Here is a 15,888-nt window from a genome sequence, read left to right as displayed (position 1 = left end):
ATTTTTGCTTGCTTTGTAGATTTCCAGAAGGCCTTTGATTCAATTTGGCATGAAGGTCTTCTGTCTAAACTTCTAGAATCAGGTATTGGGGGCAAAACATACAACATAATTAAAACAATGTACTCAAACAATCAATGCTCAATTAAAATTGGAAAAAACAAACGGCGTTCTTCACTCAAGGGCGTGGTGTGAGACAGGGCTGCCCACTATCACCGACCCTCTTCAATATATATATAAATGAATTAGCAAATCTTCTAGACCAATCAGCAGCTCCTGGCCTCACACTACATGACTCCTCCATAAAGTTCCTCCTGTATGCGGACGATCTGGTGCTGCTGTCTCCAACAGAAGAGGGTCTACAGCAGAACCTGGACGTCCTGCATCAGTTCTGTCAGACCTGGGCCCTGACCATTAACACAACTAAAACTAAAATAATAACGTTCCAGAAAAGACCCAGATGTCAGGGAAAGAGGCACAATTTCACCCTTGGTATGACCAAAGTAGATCATGCCACCGACTACACATACCTCGGGTTGAAATTCAGTGCAAACGGAAACTTCAGCTTGGCCATGAATGAACTGAAAGAGAAAGCAAGAAGGGCTTTCTATGCCATCAAAAAATCCATTAAATTTGAAATACCAATCAGAATCTGGCTCAAAATATTCCAATCAGTGATTGAACCTATTGCACTATATGGCAGTGAAGTTTGGGGTCCTCTCTTAAATCATGAATTCGACAAATGGGACAAAAATCCGATTGAAACCCTGCATGCTGAGTTCTGTAAGAGTATCCTGAGAGTACAGAGGAACACGCCCAACAACGCATGCAGGGCAGAATTAGGCCAATACCCTCTACTAATACACATTGAGAAACGAGCCATCAAAAACTCTTATCATTTTAAAGCCCTTAAAAACCATGAAGTGAACTCTGATAAGAGTCCCCTGATCCAGCTGATCCTGAGGCTGCAAACACACACTAACACCACTAACAACAGCCAGCCTCAGGACACACACACACTCATCCACACAATTTGGCCCAATCAAATTATTAAAGCACAAAGAGAAAATTACTTGACCTATTGGACTGAAACAACACAAAAACAAAGTAAACTGGAATGTTATTTGGCCCTAAACAGAAGTTACACAACAGCAGAATACCTGAGCGCAGTGAAAAACTGTGAGTTCAGAAGAAGAATGACGAGGTACAGACTGAGCAATCACACACTGACCGTAGAGACGGGCAGATACAGACAGAGCTGGCTGCCCAGAGAGAGCCGCATCTGCCCGTACTGCACCACTGGAGAAGTGGAGACAGAGACACACTTCCTCACCAGCTGCCCAAACTATCAACAAATCAGAAACACTTTTTATCCAGAATTCGAAATACTTTGCCCCGACTTCGTAAAATTAAACTATAAAATAAAACTTCAATATTTATTAGGTGAAAAAAGAGATTGTATCCCACTAGCAGCAAGATATATTAATGCCTGCCACAAAAGAGGGAGGAGTCGACCAATCAGTGATGCGCTCACACACACACTCACACTCTCACACACACACACTCGCACCAACACACACACCGAATTCTAAACTGTTCCTAGAATTCTAAATGTTTGATTGTTGATTGTTTTTACTTTAAAAAAAAAATATATATATATATATATATATATATTATTTATATGTATTATTATATTTATATATTTATCTAATGTATGTACATATGTTGATTCTCTGTAAGAATTAGAAATGCTTTGGCAATACATTGCAACAATTGTCATGCCAATAAAGCACAATTGAATTGAGAGAGAGAGAGAGAGAGAGAGAGAGAGAGAGAGAGAGGAGAGAGAGAGAGAGAGAGAGAGAGAGAGAGAGAGAGAGAGAGAGAGAGAGAGAGAGAGAGAGAGAGAGAGAGAGAGAGAGAGAGAGAGAGAGAGAGAGAGAGAGAGAGAGAAACAAGGTTTTTATCCTGCTTCAAAACTAAGACAATGCTGCTATCGTGTGTTCATTGAGGGAAGGGCAGCACACATTCCCCTTTTTTGTCCTTATTTAATCCCTCGGCATGGCAACACCGTTTGAGATATCCAAAATCCGTTCGCATTTTAGCATCTTCCGTATCTTTGTTTCATGTTGACCGAGTTTGGTGGAGATTGAATAAATCGCCTACGAGGAGAACGTAAAAACTCAGAGCCTGAATTATACCAATATTCACGTTCAAACCAAAATATCTGACTTCCTGTTGGTCGGAGCTAATGACTGTAAATTAGAAAGTTGTCCGGCTCGAAGAGAACAATATATGTACCGAGTTTGGTGACTGAAGATAAAACCAACCCCCCCACTTTTGTCAAAAGGTGGCGCTAGAGAGCCCCTCATCCCCGCCCGTTTCTGAGGCTTTGTCCATGTGTACTGACTGACATCTCTGATGTGTGTGTTGAGTTTCAAGCAGTTTCAAGCAATTTCAAGCATGCTAAGAGCCTCAGAACAGCCAAAAGATTATTAAACTTTGACACGTTGCCATGGCAACAGTATTTGAAATTTCAGGAATCCATTTCATACGTCTCTATCTGTCATGTTTTCACATTATACTGATGAAGTTTGAAATAAATCGGGTCAAAATAAGATGGTGATTCAAAGCATTTTTGAAAGTGACACTTCCTGCTGCCAGTTGGTGGCGCTATAACTTTGACTCACAAAAGTCATATCCATGTGATCGGCCTCTTACAACAAACACACAGCTGAAGTTTCATCCAAATCAGTCAATGTTTGCTGACGTTATAACACACTTCCTGTTTCCCTTTTCTCGCCATAAATCGTTGCTTCGCCACGGCCAAACCATTTGAGATATCAAAAATCCGCTCGCAATTTAGCATCCTGGATATGTTCTCTTCATGCTGACCGAGTTTGGCAATGATCGAAACAATGGCCTCGGAGGAGTATATTAAATTCCAGAGCATGGGTTTTCCGAACAACCGATTATAGCTCACTTCCTGTTGGGCTGACGCATAACTATGAGCACGAAAGTTGTTTGGCCCGATGAGGTCTATATGTGTACCGAGTTTCATACATGTACGTGCAAGTGTGTTTGATATATGGACCAAGTTTTCAGACCCCACTTAAGGGGGCGCTGTCGAGCCCCCCTGCCACGCCCGGGTACCAGCTTCAGCCCGGCTCTGATGGCCACGCATTCTGACGCCTGTGCGAAGTTTTCAAGAGTTTTCGAGCATGTTAAGTGCCCCAAAAGTACCCGAGAAGTCGAGAGAAAAAAAAAAAAAAAAAAGAATAATCTGAGGAAGAACAATAGGGCTCTGCGCCCTTTGGGCTTGGGCCCTAATAATCTGAGGAAGAACAATAGGGCTCTGCGCCCTTTGGGCTTGGGCCCTAAAAAGAAAAAGAATAATCTGAGGAAGAACAATAGGGCTCTGCGCCCTTTCAGGCTTGAGCCCTAAAAACTTTCGAAATCCAATAGGGTCCTCACACCATCGGTGCTCGGGCCCTAATAATAAACTTTCGAAATCCAATAGGGTCCTCACACCATCGGTGCTCGGGCCCTAATAATAAACTTTCGAAATCCAATAGGGTCCTCACACCATCGGTGCTCGGGCCCTAATAATAAACTTTCGAAATCCAATAGGGTCCTCACACCATCGGTGTTCGGGCCCTAATTAAAGCTGCGAGCAGCGATGACGGGTCCAAGCCGGTGGCACCGCCACGCCGGTGGCATCAGCTTAACTGTGCACGGCAGGCAACAGGTATTTAAAATGGGAAAACATAAAAGGACTATGTCAAAGTCATCTGAATTCACCACATTAACTGCAGCAGTTGGTGCTGCTATGGCCGTGAACCACAAAGGTCATATTTATGAGATCAGTTAAATTAAATTATTTAATTTCATGTCAGATGATGTTCATGGTCAATTTCAAATGAGTGCAGAATATCGTAGTAATGCGTATGTTATTTTATTCTAACAACTCTCTTCATGTGTTTTTTGAGTTACCTTAGCTACCGTTTGTGCACCAATCTTATGCACCATAAAGCGTGCTTTCATTTTAATACGGGTGGTCCAATAAAAAAAATGTTAATAAAAAAATGTATAAATGGAGCCAAATCACAGAAACTGCAAAGATAATTTTTAATATCAGTGTCAGGTAAGAGTAAGATACGTGTCTACATTTTATGGAAGTTTATTATAAACAGCCACTTTTAGAAAACCATGTGAAATTTACTTGTAATACATTTAAATTATATCAGTAAATTATTAATTTAAAGACATATGCATCATATGTGATCTTGGCAAACACAGCACATGACGTTTATATTTCAAGTGATAGTTATTTGTGAAAGCCTAAGAGAGAGTGGCAGAAAGAAAGAGATGGAATGTTTTTTATATCCTATTTCAAAACTAACACAATGCTGCCATCTTGTGTTCATTGAGGGAAGGGCAGCACACACAGGCACAATAGATTATTCAAAGAAATATTTATAATATTTATAATATATATATATATCAGTGATGCGCGGGTTGATCCAAAATGAGCGGGTGCCCGCGGCCACCCGCGGTTACCCGCGGTTACGAGTCATCCAAAAATATTTTTAATGATATTCGGGTCACGGTCGGTCGGATCGTCAATAAATCCTTATTTACCTTTTGAATGTTGAGCGTTATTAACTTTTGAATAAATGCTGACGCGGGACAAAATGCCCGATTTCCCAAAACGTTGAACTGAGCAATGCCATTGTACCATTTTAATAGGCTACTTTTAAACGCATTTAAAGTCAGTTTTATGTATTTTCTGAGAGGGGGCGGGATTTTTGTTGGGAAAGTCGGGGGAGAGACGCACACTTCGATTAGACTGGATAAACACATGCAGCATCTTAATTGTTAAGAAAATTTAACGAAATAAATGAATAAATCAAGCCTGTATTACATAACACTAGGCTATATCATACAGCATTCAGAAAAATAACAGTTTGCGCTCCTAAGGGCTTTCACACTTTTCCAAATGTTTTCCAAATGTGGGCTGATGAATTCTTCAAGCCGGGTCGAAACATAAACATCGCGTTCATCAATAATATGCATCTGGAGCTGAAATGGAAAATGATGGGCCGCCTCAAGAACTTCCTGCTCTCGCTGCTGCACCTCTGAGCGCACCACGCCAGGGCCTGAAACATTTTCTCAATGGCCCAATGAGCTACGATGAGCATTTACTACTTTTAAAAAATGCGGGTCAGGAAGCGGGTCGGGTACAATATTTTCTTCTTTTTTTTTTGCGGTCCGAGTTGCGGGCGGGTTAGTTGAAAACGTCGGTCGGGTGCGGGTTGTTTATACATTGACCCGCGCATCACTGATAGATATAGATATAGATATATATATATATTATATATATATATATAGATATAGATATAGATATAGATATATATATATATATATATAATATATATATAATATATATACAGTGGTTAAATTGGCTTTTGTAGGGAGGGGGAGCCCTTATTTACGGTGAATGGTCATTCAAAATTGCGCCGGAAAAAGACTTAATGTGTTTTTACACCAAAGGGGCTATTTTTCCAGTATTACTGTGTAAGTTAGGGCTGAGTAGTTATTCAAACAAAGAGAAATACTTTACAGTTCACTTAGGTCCATGAGCAGGGTTTTTCAAATAAGTGAGCTCCCAAATTTGAGGTAGTTAGGGGGGTTCGGGGGAATGCCCGAGAAAATTTTGATTTCTCTGATCTACATTATGTGCATTTTTAATAAGTTTGAAGGCCAAACAAATAATAATAAATAGCTTTCAAAACCATGTCAGTGGGCAGTAGATTATTTGACAATACCCCCCTGAAGATGAGCTCTGACTTTAGTCTTTTCATTTTCGTCTGTGTCCCTGAAAAGGGTTGGGAACTTTTTTTGACCAAAGAGCATTTTTTTTTTTTTTTCATTTTTGGTAAATGCATTTTTCCAAAAGAGCCACAGTAAAAAAAATTATATAAAATGATTATTAAAAAGCTTTTTTTTCTTCAGCACTTCAGCTTATGATTCTTATCTAGTGGGGATAATTTTTTAGGATTCTTTACCTAACTGAAGTCTCTGAGATCCTGACACCTTGCACTTCTGGAGACTCCAGGTAGGTTGCAGCTTTGGAAAATGGTGGCGCTGGAGACTAAAGGGTTCCTGATGGTTTCACCCTTAATTCTTCACCTTAATTCTTAATTCTTTTGCGGTTAACAGGTGTCTTTTCTCCGCCACATGTTTTTGTCAGATCCTGCTGACCCAACGAGCATTTCACTGTCCAATGGTCATGCCTTAACTGCAATGTCTAGTATTGCATTAGTATTGCATCCTTCTCATGGGCATTTAATAATTTTTGACTTTTCAGTCTGAGTTAAATCTCTTTTTTGGCTCAATTTATCTGTAAAAGAAAACATGCCTAATAATTCTGCATACCTGAATATAAGGTGTTTTTCATTTCCAGCCTTCATGAACAATTATATATCACTTATACATTATTAAATACTAAATTAATAGTAGTTATTAGGATTACTGTGGTTTGGAATTGGTCAAATGTGCCTGGAAAAAAAATATGATCAGAAAATCAACGTGCCTAATAATTCTGCACTCCCTGTATTAGGTCCATAACTAACAACAAACAATTATGCAGCAAACAATAAATAAGTTGCAATATGGAATTAATTGTGCAGGGCTTTCACTGTGAGGTTGACCAACTGATGAGTATAAATCCTCTTCGTGTGTGTGAACGCCCACAGTGCTTACATCTGCTATGTTTATGTGAATACTCAAATACTTTTGATATATTTCCGTGTTTATTTGGTCGTTTAGGCGCACAACCGAAGACAAAGGCTAGTATGCTTGTCCGTTTGTCCGTGTTGTGCTCGGAGCGCGCACAGCATCCTGTCAGTAATTCAGTTGTCTTTCGTGACTTATCATGCTTTTATTATTTATTTTATCATGACACTCGCGAACAGCACTGAACACACAACTTGAATATTATTATGATAAACTTGTCATTAACTTCGGTAGGCTGTTCAAGGGAATTGTAATTGGCTGTTTTTTTCTGCAGAGAACGGATCTCTGTTGATGCGTGTGTCTAATCTTTTTATCGATCATGTTAGTAAATGTTAGATATGGTAAAGTGTGAGAGACCTGGCCAGCCACAGGTTCCCGACCGCTGCTCTAGCCGTTCGCAGATTTCCATGGTAACTCACTGTTAGAATTGTGACAGTTTTACCTGATGGCTGTGGGCTCGGTGCTGAACCAGAGAACGCAGCGATTAATGTATTATGACGTCTGATAATTCCATGCAGCCTCTATTTGCCAGGAGACGAACAATAATTAAAGTCTAATAACAATATTTCGTGCTGAAGGAGACGGAGCTGAGCTCCAGCAGGGTGTGTTGTGGACCTGAGGAGGCGGAGCTGCGCTCCGGTGCGCTCCGGCCCAATTTATATATATATATAGATCTGAAAAATAGTACAGTAATTTTAAATTAATCTAAGTTCAATTACCAAACATACAATCTTAATTTAATTGAAATCAAAATATGATTTTACAAGATATGAGACAATTTTTGTTCCCCTTTTTTTGTCGTTATTTAATCCCTCGCCATGGCAACACCATTTGAGATAACCAATATCCGTTCGCATCTTAGCATCTTCCGTATCTTTGTTTCATGTTGACCGAGTTTGGTAGAGATTGAATAAATCGCCTACGAGGAGAACGTAAAAACTCAGACCCTGAATTATACAAATATTCACGTTAAAACCAAAATATCTGACTTCCTGTTGGTCGGAGCTAATGACTGTACAGGGTTCCCACTCTTTTTCAGCAACCATTTTCCAGTATTTTTCCAGGACATTTGCAATTTTACTATGGCGGGAATAAAAGACAAGGATCATGCCAAATATTGCTTAACAATCCAGCATTTTTCAATATGAGCTATGACTATGGAAGCTTGTTTACACCACAATAGAAAGAAAAAGGTAATTGTGACTTTTTATCTCGCTATTCTGACTTCGCAATTGCGAGTTTACATATTTGTGATATAAACCCGAAAATTGTCACAATTCTTTTTTCCTAAGAATTTGACTTTATAACTTGCAATTGCAGTTTAAAAGTCAGAATTGCAAGGTATAAACTTGCAACTGCGCAAAAAAGTCAATAGTGAAGAAAAGGTCTGAATTGCGAGTATATATCACGCAATTCTGACTACATCTTTCAATTCTGACTTTATAACATACAAATGTGACTTTATATCAAAATTATGTGATTAGGTAGCAGCTTATGAGTTAACATTCACTGCATACATTTGAGCAGTTAATAGCATTAGCTAACTGCTGCAAGTGGCAACACGAGACTAAACATCATTATTCAAAATACTACTCATACGCATCAAACTCAGCATTCCTGAACATGTGCTTTCTGCAACTAGCGCTAATTGTTTGGGCCAGCGATAAACTCTTTATACTCGGCTAAAGAAATAACTTTTTTTTAAAGAATTTTCCCAGACAACAACAAGATTTTCCAGGACATTTTACATTTTCTCAAATTTTCCAAGTGTTTTCCAGGACTGGAAAATTTGTCATCAATTTTCCAGGTTTTCAAGGTTTTCCAGGACGAGTGGGAACCCTGCCTTAAAGTAGAAAGTATTTAAAATATCAGGAATCCATTCGTATGTCTACATCTGCCATGTTTTGTCATTATACTGATGAAGTTTGAAGTAAATCGGGTGAAAACAAGACAGTGATTTAGCATTTTTGAAAGTGACACACTTCCTGCTGCCAGTTGGTGGCCACACTCACACACACACACACAGTGAGAGTGAAGGGGGGAGGGGAAGGAAAGGCAGAGGACATCGCATAGACTTAATGGTTTTTATACTGTTCAAACTGTACATTCAATCCCCCTACACTACCCCTACTCCTAAACCTACCATCACAGAAAACATTCTGCATTTTTACATTTTGACTAAAACATTGTTTAGAATGTTTTTAAAGCTAGACAGTGAATTAAAGCATTTTTGAAAGTGACACACTCCCTGCTGCCAGTTGGTGGCCACACACACACACACACACACACACCTTAGAGAGAAAGAGAGATGGAATTTTTTTTTTATCCTGCTTCAAAACTAATACAATGCTGCCATCTTGTGTTCATTGAGGGGAGAGCAGCACACACAGACAGAATAGATTATTCAAATAAATATTTTAAATAAATAAATATATTCATCTGAAAAATAGTATAGTCATTTTAAATTAATCTAAGTTCAATTACCAAACATACAATCTTAATTCAATTGAAATAAAAATATGATTTTACAAGATATGAGACAATTTCTGTTCCCCTTTTTTGTCCTTATTTAATCCCTTGCCATGGCAGCACCGTTTGAGATATCCAATATCCGTTCGCATTTTAGCATCTTCCGTATCTTTGTTTCATGTTGACCGAGTTTGGTGGAGATTGAATAAATCGCCTACGAGGAGAACGTAAAAACTCAGACCCTGAATTACACAAATATTCACCTTCAAACCAAAATATTTGACTTCCTGTTGGTCGGAGCTAATGACTGTAAATTAGAAAGTTGTCCGGCTCGAAGAGAACAATATATGTACCGAGTTTGGTGACTGAAGATAAAACTAACCCCCCCACTTTTGTCAAAATGTGGCGCTTGAGAGCCCCTAATCCCCGCCCGTTTCTGAGGCTTTGCCAATGTGTACTGACTGACATCTCTGATGTGTGTGTTGAGTTTCAAGCAGTTTCAAACTATTTCAAGCATGCTAAGAGCCTCAAAACAGCCAAAAGATTATTAAACTTTGACACGTTGCCATGGCAACAGTATTAAAAATTTCAGGAATCCATTTCATACGTCTCTGTCATGTTTTCACATTATACCGATGAAGTTTGAAGTAAATCGGGTGAAAATAAGATGGTGATTCAAAGCATTTTTGAAAGTGACACTTCCTGCTGCCAGTTGGTGGCGCTATAACTTTGACTCACAAAAGTCATATCCATGTGATCGGCCTCTTACAACGAACACACAGCTGAAGTTTCATCCAAATCAGTCAATGTTTGCACAAGTTATAACTAGGGTTGGGTACCGAAATCCGGTTCCAATATGGCACCGGTACTTATATAACCGGTATGTACCGGACCGAATCAGAACGCAGATTTCGGTTCCTCATTTCGGTGCCAAAATTCAAACGTGCTTTCGCACTTTGGCTGAGCCAGAGACAGACACTCAGCGCTGGTCACATCACAACTCATGACAACTATTCAGTATTTTCAACGACATCATGTTTATTTCAGGTTTCAGACATTTAAATGTTCATAAGTAGGCAACTAGCAAAAAACACACACTGATGTCTATGAAAGCGGCAATGACAATCCTTTCAGACGGTTATAATTTGACTAACGTTACGCGTTTTATTCACATAGATAAATGCACATTTTATAGTAACTATATAGTTTACTCTATTCTTCTTCCAGTTCACTGGTCACTTACTTTCATGTATTTCGTGAGACGAGAATGAACTCAAGTGTTGTAAATCCGACAGATCCGATTCTGAGGCGCAAACTAACATGGCGCCGCCCATTGCGCTTTATAGATCAACTAACACACATTCACTCACACATTTGAACATCAGATAGTTCGTGACACAGTTAAGAAGTTTGTGAATATTTTGAATAAAAAGAAAAAACAAAATAAACCCGATACAGCTGAGCTGTCAGCGCTATTGCGGCTGCTGTGTGTCATGTGAGAAACATGACGCGTCGCCATGGAAACATTAAGGCGATGTGTTCTAAAATATTTAGCCAGAGAATATGATCATATTTCAAAATAAAGCTGAAGCTCGAAGCTGGTTTGTAGCAGAGCAAGAATACAGACGCCCACTGTTATTACTGTAACTGTTTAGAGTTATATTAGGCTTGTTGTAGTTGGGTGGCTTAGGTTTTACTGTGAATTTGTAAATATGTCAATTATAATTTGTAAATAAGTAAATTGTGTTTTGTATTTATTTATATTCATACATTTAAGTATACATTAAACTTTTAATAAATGGTTCAATTTAAATAATAAATAAATAAATAAAAAGCCATTTAATGTCATCCACCTCGTTTTGTGGCCTTTAAAAAAAAAAAAAGTATCGGTTCAGGCACCGTTTAGGCACCGGAACCGTTTTAAAAGTATCGGTTTGGCACCGGAATCGAAAAAAACCCAAACGATACCCAACCCTAGTTATAACACACTTCCTGTTTCCCTTTTCTCGCCATAAATTTGTTGCTTCGCCACGGCCAAACCATTTGAGATATCAAAAATCCGCTCGCAATTTAGCATCCTGAATATGTTCCCTTCATGCTGACCGAGTTTGGCAATGATCAAAACAATGGCCTCGGAGGAGTATATTAAATTCCAGAGCATGCGTTTTCCGAACAACCCATAATAGCTCACTTCCTGTTGAGCTGACGCATAACTATGAGCACGAAAGTTGTTTGGCCCGATGAGGTCTATATGTGTACCGAGTTTCATACATGTGTTTGATACATGGACCAAGTTTCTAAACGCATTCTAGGGGGCGCTGTCGAGCCCCCCTGCCACGCCCAGGTACCAGCTTCAGCCCGGCCCTGATGGCCGCGCATTCCGACGCGTGTGCAAAGTTTCAAGAGTTTTCGAGCATGTTAAGTGGCCCAAAAGTACCCGAGAAGTCGGAAAAAATAAAATAAAATAAAAAAATAATAATCTGAGGAAGAACAATAGGGCTCTGCGCCCTTTCAGGCTTGAGCCCTAATAATAATAATAATAATAATAATAATAATAATCATCTGAGGAAAAACAATAGGGCTCTGCGCCCTTTCAGGCTTTATCCCTAATAATAATAATCTGAGGAAAAGCAATAGGGCTCTGCGCCCTTTCAGGCTTGAGCCCTAATAACCCTAAGGAAAACAATAGGGCTCTGCGCCCTTTCAAGCTTGAGCCCTAATAAACTTTCGAAATCCAATAGGGTCCTCACACCATCTGTGCTCGGGCCCTAATAATAATAATAATAAAAAAAAAGGTAGATAGAGTCCAGTGTTTCCCCTACCATTGTTTTGGGGGGGCGCCCCGCCCTCCCAAAACGACCCCCCGCCCTCCCTGAATGAATGACAAAAAATATTTGTCATTACGGTCGACAATAAGAATTGCCCGATGGTTCAGTGCCAGCGTGAAAGACACTCCCAGAGCTGCATATTCACGGAAACTGATCATTTGCGCATTTTTAAGCCTTGGCAATTTAAATATTCAAGCGCTCATAGACGAGAAAGTGTGTCTCTCAGTTTCATACTCGCGAAGGGCAGCAACACAACACACACACACACACGGCCACGCGTCACACAGCGCGCGAATATTCACACAAAATTATATCAAAATGACTGTCTTGTTTAGTATCATCGTAAACATAGTCGGTTAGGTCTTTTAAATGAACGTAAACATGAAATTTGCCAGTCACCGCCAGCATTTATGGTCATTTTCACAAGTTTTAATGGTCCACAGAATATCTAAACATGCAATATATCAAAAGAAAGAACAGACCCACTGTTTTATTCCAGCTTCATATATTATTTTTTTAATCAACACTTGAATGTTGCAAGTTTCATGAAAAAGCAACATTTTGAGCATAAAGCTGAAAAAAATCACGTTTTTGTAAAAGACTAACGTTACGTCCGAACGATGAACAAAACACAGATGTTGTAGATTGAGTCCATCAACAGCCCAAAGCTTGACAGTCCTAGAACTCGTCCTGGGTTGACATTTCATTCAATAACATCAGGCAGTTGTGATTTATATGCTGTTTAATGGTGATGATCGCGTTATTTTACATAATACATCTGCTTATGATAGCGCGCGTTCCTTCTTCTTCGGCTGTTTTGATCAGGAGATTCTGTTCTCGTGCAGGAAATGCGCTACAGCGCCCCCTACCGTATAACAGTGAAAACACATGGAAAGCCGGAAAATATCGTCATTGGCTATATAAATATTGAGATAACAAAAGACAACAAAAAAAAAATCACTCACTGCTCTTGACTGAATAACTTTTAATAAGGGTTAATCTGTATTTATATGCAGTGGCAAATAATTTTATGCAGACTATGCAGTGATATTTTACATTTGATTACTATTTTTGTACCTGACAATCTAGTTTAGACCTACATGAAAATATGTTTATTTCATTTGTACATGTTTGTTCTGCTGTATTTATTTGTGCATTTGCTCATAATTTGATTATTTGTTCTTATTTTATTACTGATGGTCTTTAACAATCTAAAAAAAATATATGAGTTAGGATATTAGTTTTTAGAGTCATAACCTTGTTTATTAAGCTTATATGGCTCAAAAACAATACTAGGCCTATTTTATTTTATTTGTGGGTTTTTTTGTGGTGGGGTCAGTGAAAATTCTGAAAAAAAAAGAACAAAAAAAAAATCCTTAGCATTGAGCCCTGAAATATATTCCCCCCCCAAAAAACAACAACAACAACAACAAAAAAAACACGGATTTGCGTGTAACTTTAATGGTAAAAATGTAAAAATGCAATGGAGAAGGTGACGAACCTAAACAGGCAAAAATTTGTTTTTTTTTCTTAAAAGCAACAAAATCCAGAGCAACAACTCAAGCAAAGCCAACCTCTGTTGTGTTGTAAATAGTTGTGTGATGTATAAATAAATGTTGTTTATATTTATTTACCAAATTAATTAATTTATTGTCTATGGCAACACCACGTATCCGTAACACTCCAGCTCCGCGACACTAGTAGTATAAAATCCGTTTGATGCGTCTGTGGTACAATCTGAAAGAGACCCGTGCCAATAACATGAAAGCTGATTGGCTGCAATATAAGATGCTTGCTGGTCTCAGTTGTAGTTGTAATTAGGGATGAAACGATTACCGGTTTCACGATAAACCACGATAAAATTTAGTGACGGTTAGTAATATCGTTTAAAATTTCATTATCATTAAAACCGCGTGTGATTATCACGATTTTGAAAACTCGTGGTAAATCTTGTCCAGTCAGCGTCAGTCTGGTGCAGCGCAGCTGTTTTTTGAATGAGAAGAAATGGCAGAAGGCAGTGACAGCACTCGGGAGATTATTCAGCCTTCTAAAAGGACCAAATCTGAGGTGTGGTCATATTTTGGCTTTTACAAAAGTCCTGAGGGAAACTTAATCTAAGATGGTCACCCTGTCTGCAGAACATGCCAGAAGAAAGTCGCTGTAATAGGGGGAACACTTCAAAACGCAAGGCAAGTGGACTTTGACCTCAATACCAAAACTACGTCTGGGAAATAACGAGAAATGAACGAACAAATTCAGACAAGACTAGGGTGACATTTAAGGGATAATAATCAGGGCTTGACATTAACAACCGCCATTTGCGGGTGTAACGTTTCAGCTGCACACGACACTAGCCACTTTGGCGGTTAAACTTATTATAGTCTTCTCAAAAGCCATCTGTTATAATCGCGTTGCGCATTATAACCACTCACAGTGTTTCTATTGAGTTTATGAATGCAATGTCTCATAATCAGAGGCGTTCAGATTAGCTGGAGTTTTGTTCAGAGCACGCGCTCACTCGCTGAAATCTACACTCAAAGCAGAGATAAACGTGCAATGTACGCAGGAGATTCACTCATCATACAGTGGTTGACTGTTTTTGTTCTATTTCAGCAGCGAAAATAGTTTCAAACAAACACAGCAGAACCACAGCGCATCTGATATGACTGGCATAAAGTTGGCGAATTTAGGGACCGTCTCTAAAGTGACATACAACATTGGTAACGTAACAGTTACACGTTTCAAACTTCAATTGCATTTGAAGAGAATGACAGTCATAAAACTGACTGTAAAGTGTTCATCTAGGTGTCAGGTATGATGCACACATTTTGATATTTAATAAAATAAACTGTCAAATCATATGGAAATATGGATATGCATTATTTCACTAGGATACTGTTTGGGCTCTTACACAAAATATGCTAGATTTAAATGCATCATTGCTGAACACTGTAAATATATTCTCAAGCAATATTCTCATCAGAGATAATATTAGAGATTATATTTACACCAAATGATTATCTTATGCGTGGTTATTGATGACGGCCATTATAAGGAAGGAAATCCCACAGAATCTAGCTTAAAAAAGTGCATAGAGCTGCTTGATTTATTTGTTGTTTGTTGATTTTCAAATATAAAACTTGTTGAAATGTTTTAAGTGTGTGCATCTGTTCTTTTTGAACACTTTCATTTCATTTGAACAAAACCGTGATAATATTGATAACTTGGGTCACTATAATCGTGATGTGAAATTTCCATACCGTTTCATCCCTAGTTGTAATACAGCGAACTATAGTTGGACTAGCGAAAGATAGAACTACAACAGCCTGGAATAAACACACACACACACACACACACAAAAGCGCTGCGGGAGCATTTCAATGAGCATTAGAGGTAGCGTTACATGCACGTAGGATAACTTAAAACCTGTTTAAAACTATTTAAGACCTAGAACTCAATACTTCAGAGAATTTAAGACTTTTTAAGGCCTAAAATGTAGATTTTGAAATTTAAGACATTTAAGACTTTTTAAGACCCTGCAGGAACCCTGTTTGAGTTTGTGTGCGTTTTAACAAACAGTATTATTATTTATTAATTTATTTAATCAAAGGACACTATAATACAGTACAATAGTAATATATTTGTTATTTCATTTTATATTTTTATTTTGACAGGTTGTCATGAAGACCTTTGATTTCCTGTTTGTATATGATGCAAAAAATGTTGAAATCATCACGTGTCATTCACTATGTGTACTACTAGTACAGGGGTTTTCAAACTGGGGTCCTTCAGAAGG

The 15,888-nt window shown here is 38.5% G+C and overlaps 1 protein-coding gene across 2 annotated transcripts in view; it reads right to left on the bottom strand.

Moving 5' to 3' along the window:
- The window catches only part of LOC307143438 (thimet oligopeptidase-like), a 317,590-nt gene that overhangs the window by 270,861 nt on the left and 30,841 nt on the right, over nucleotides 1-15,888 (bottom strand). The window contains exon 12 of one of the 2 annotated variants that reach the window (XM_079844990.1): nucleotides 12,588-13,439. The exons of the other annotated variant lie outside the window; for it this stretch is intronic. Within the exon in view, the coding sequence (XP_079701116.1) occupies nucleotides 13,396-13,439 (44 nt within the window). The 3' untranslated portion in view covers nucleotides 12,588-13,395. Of the gene's footprint in view, nucleotides 1-12,587; nucleotides 13,440-15,888 lie in introns of those variants that run through there. 2 annotated transcript variants of the gene reach the window in all.

The sequence above is a fragment of the Gobio gobio genome (assembly GCF_949357685.1).
Source record: "Gobio gobio genome assembly, chromosome: 19".
Lineage (NCBI taxonomy): Eukaryota > Metazoa > Chordata > Actinopteri > Cypriniformes > Gobionidae > Gobio > Gobio gobio.
The sequence above is the reverse complement of the archived record's forward strand: the minus strand, read 5'-3'. Positions and strand labels throughout refer to the sequence as shown.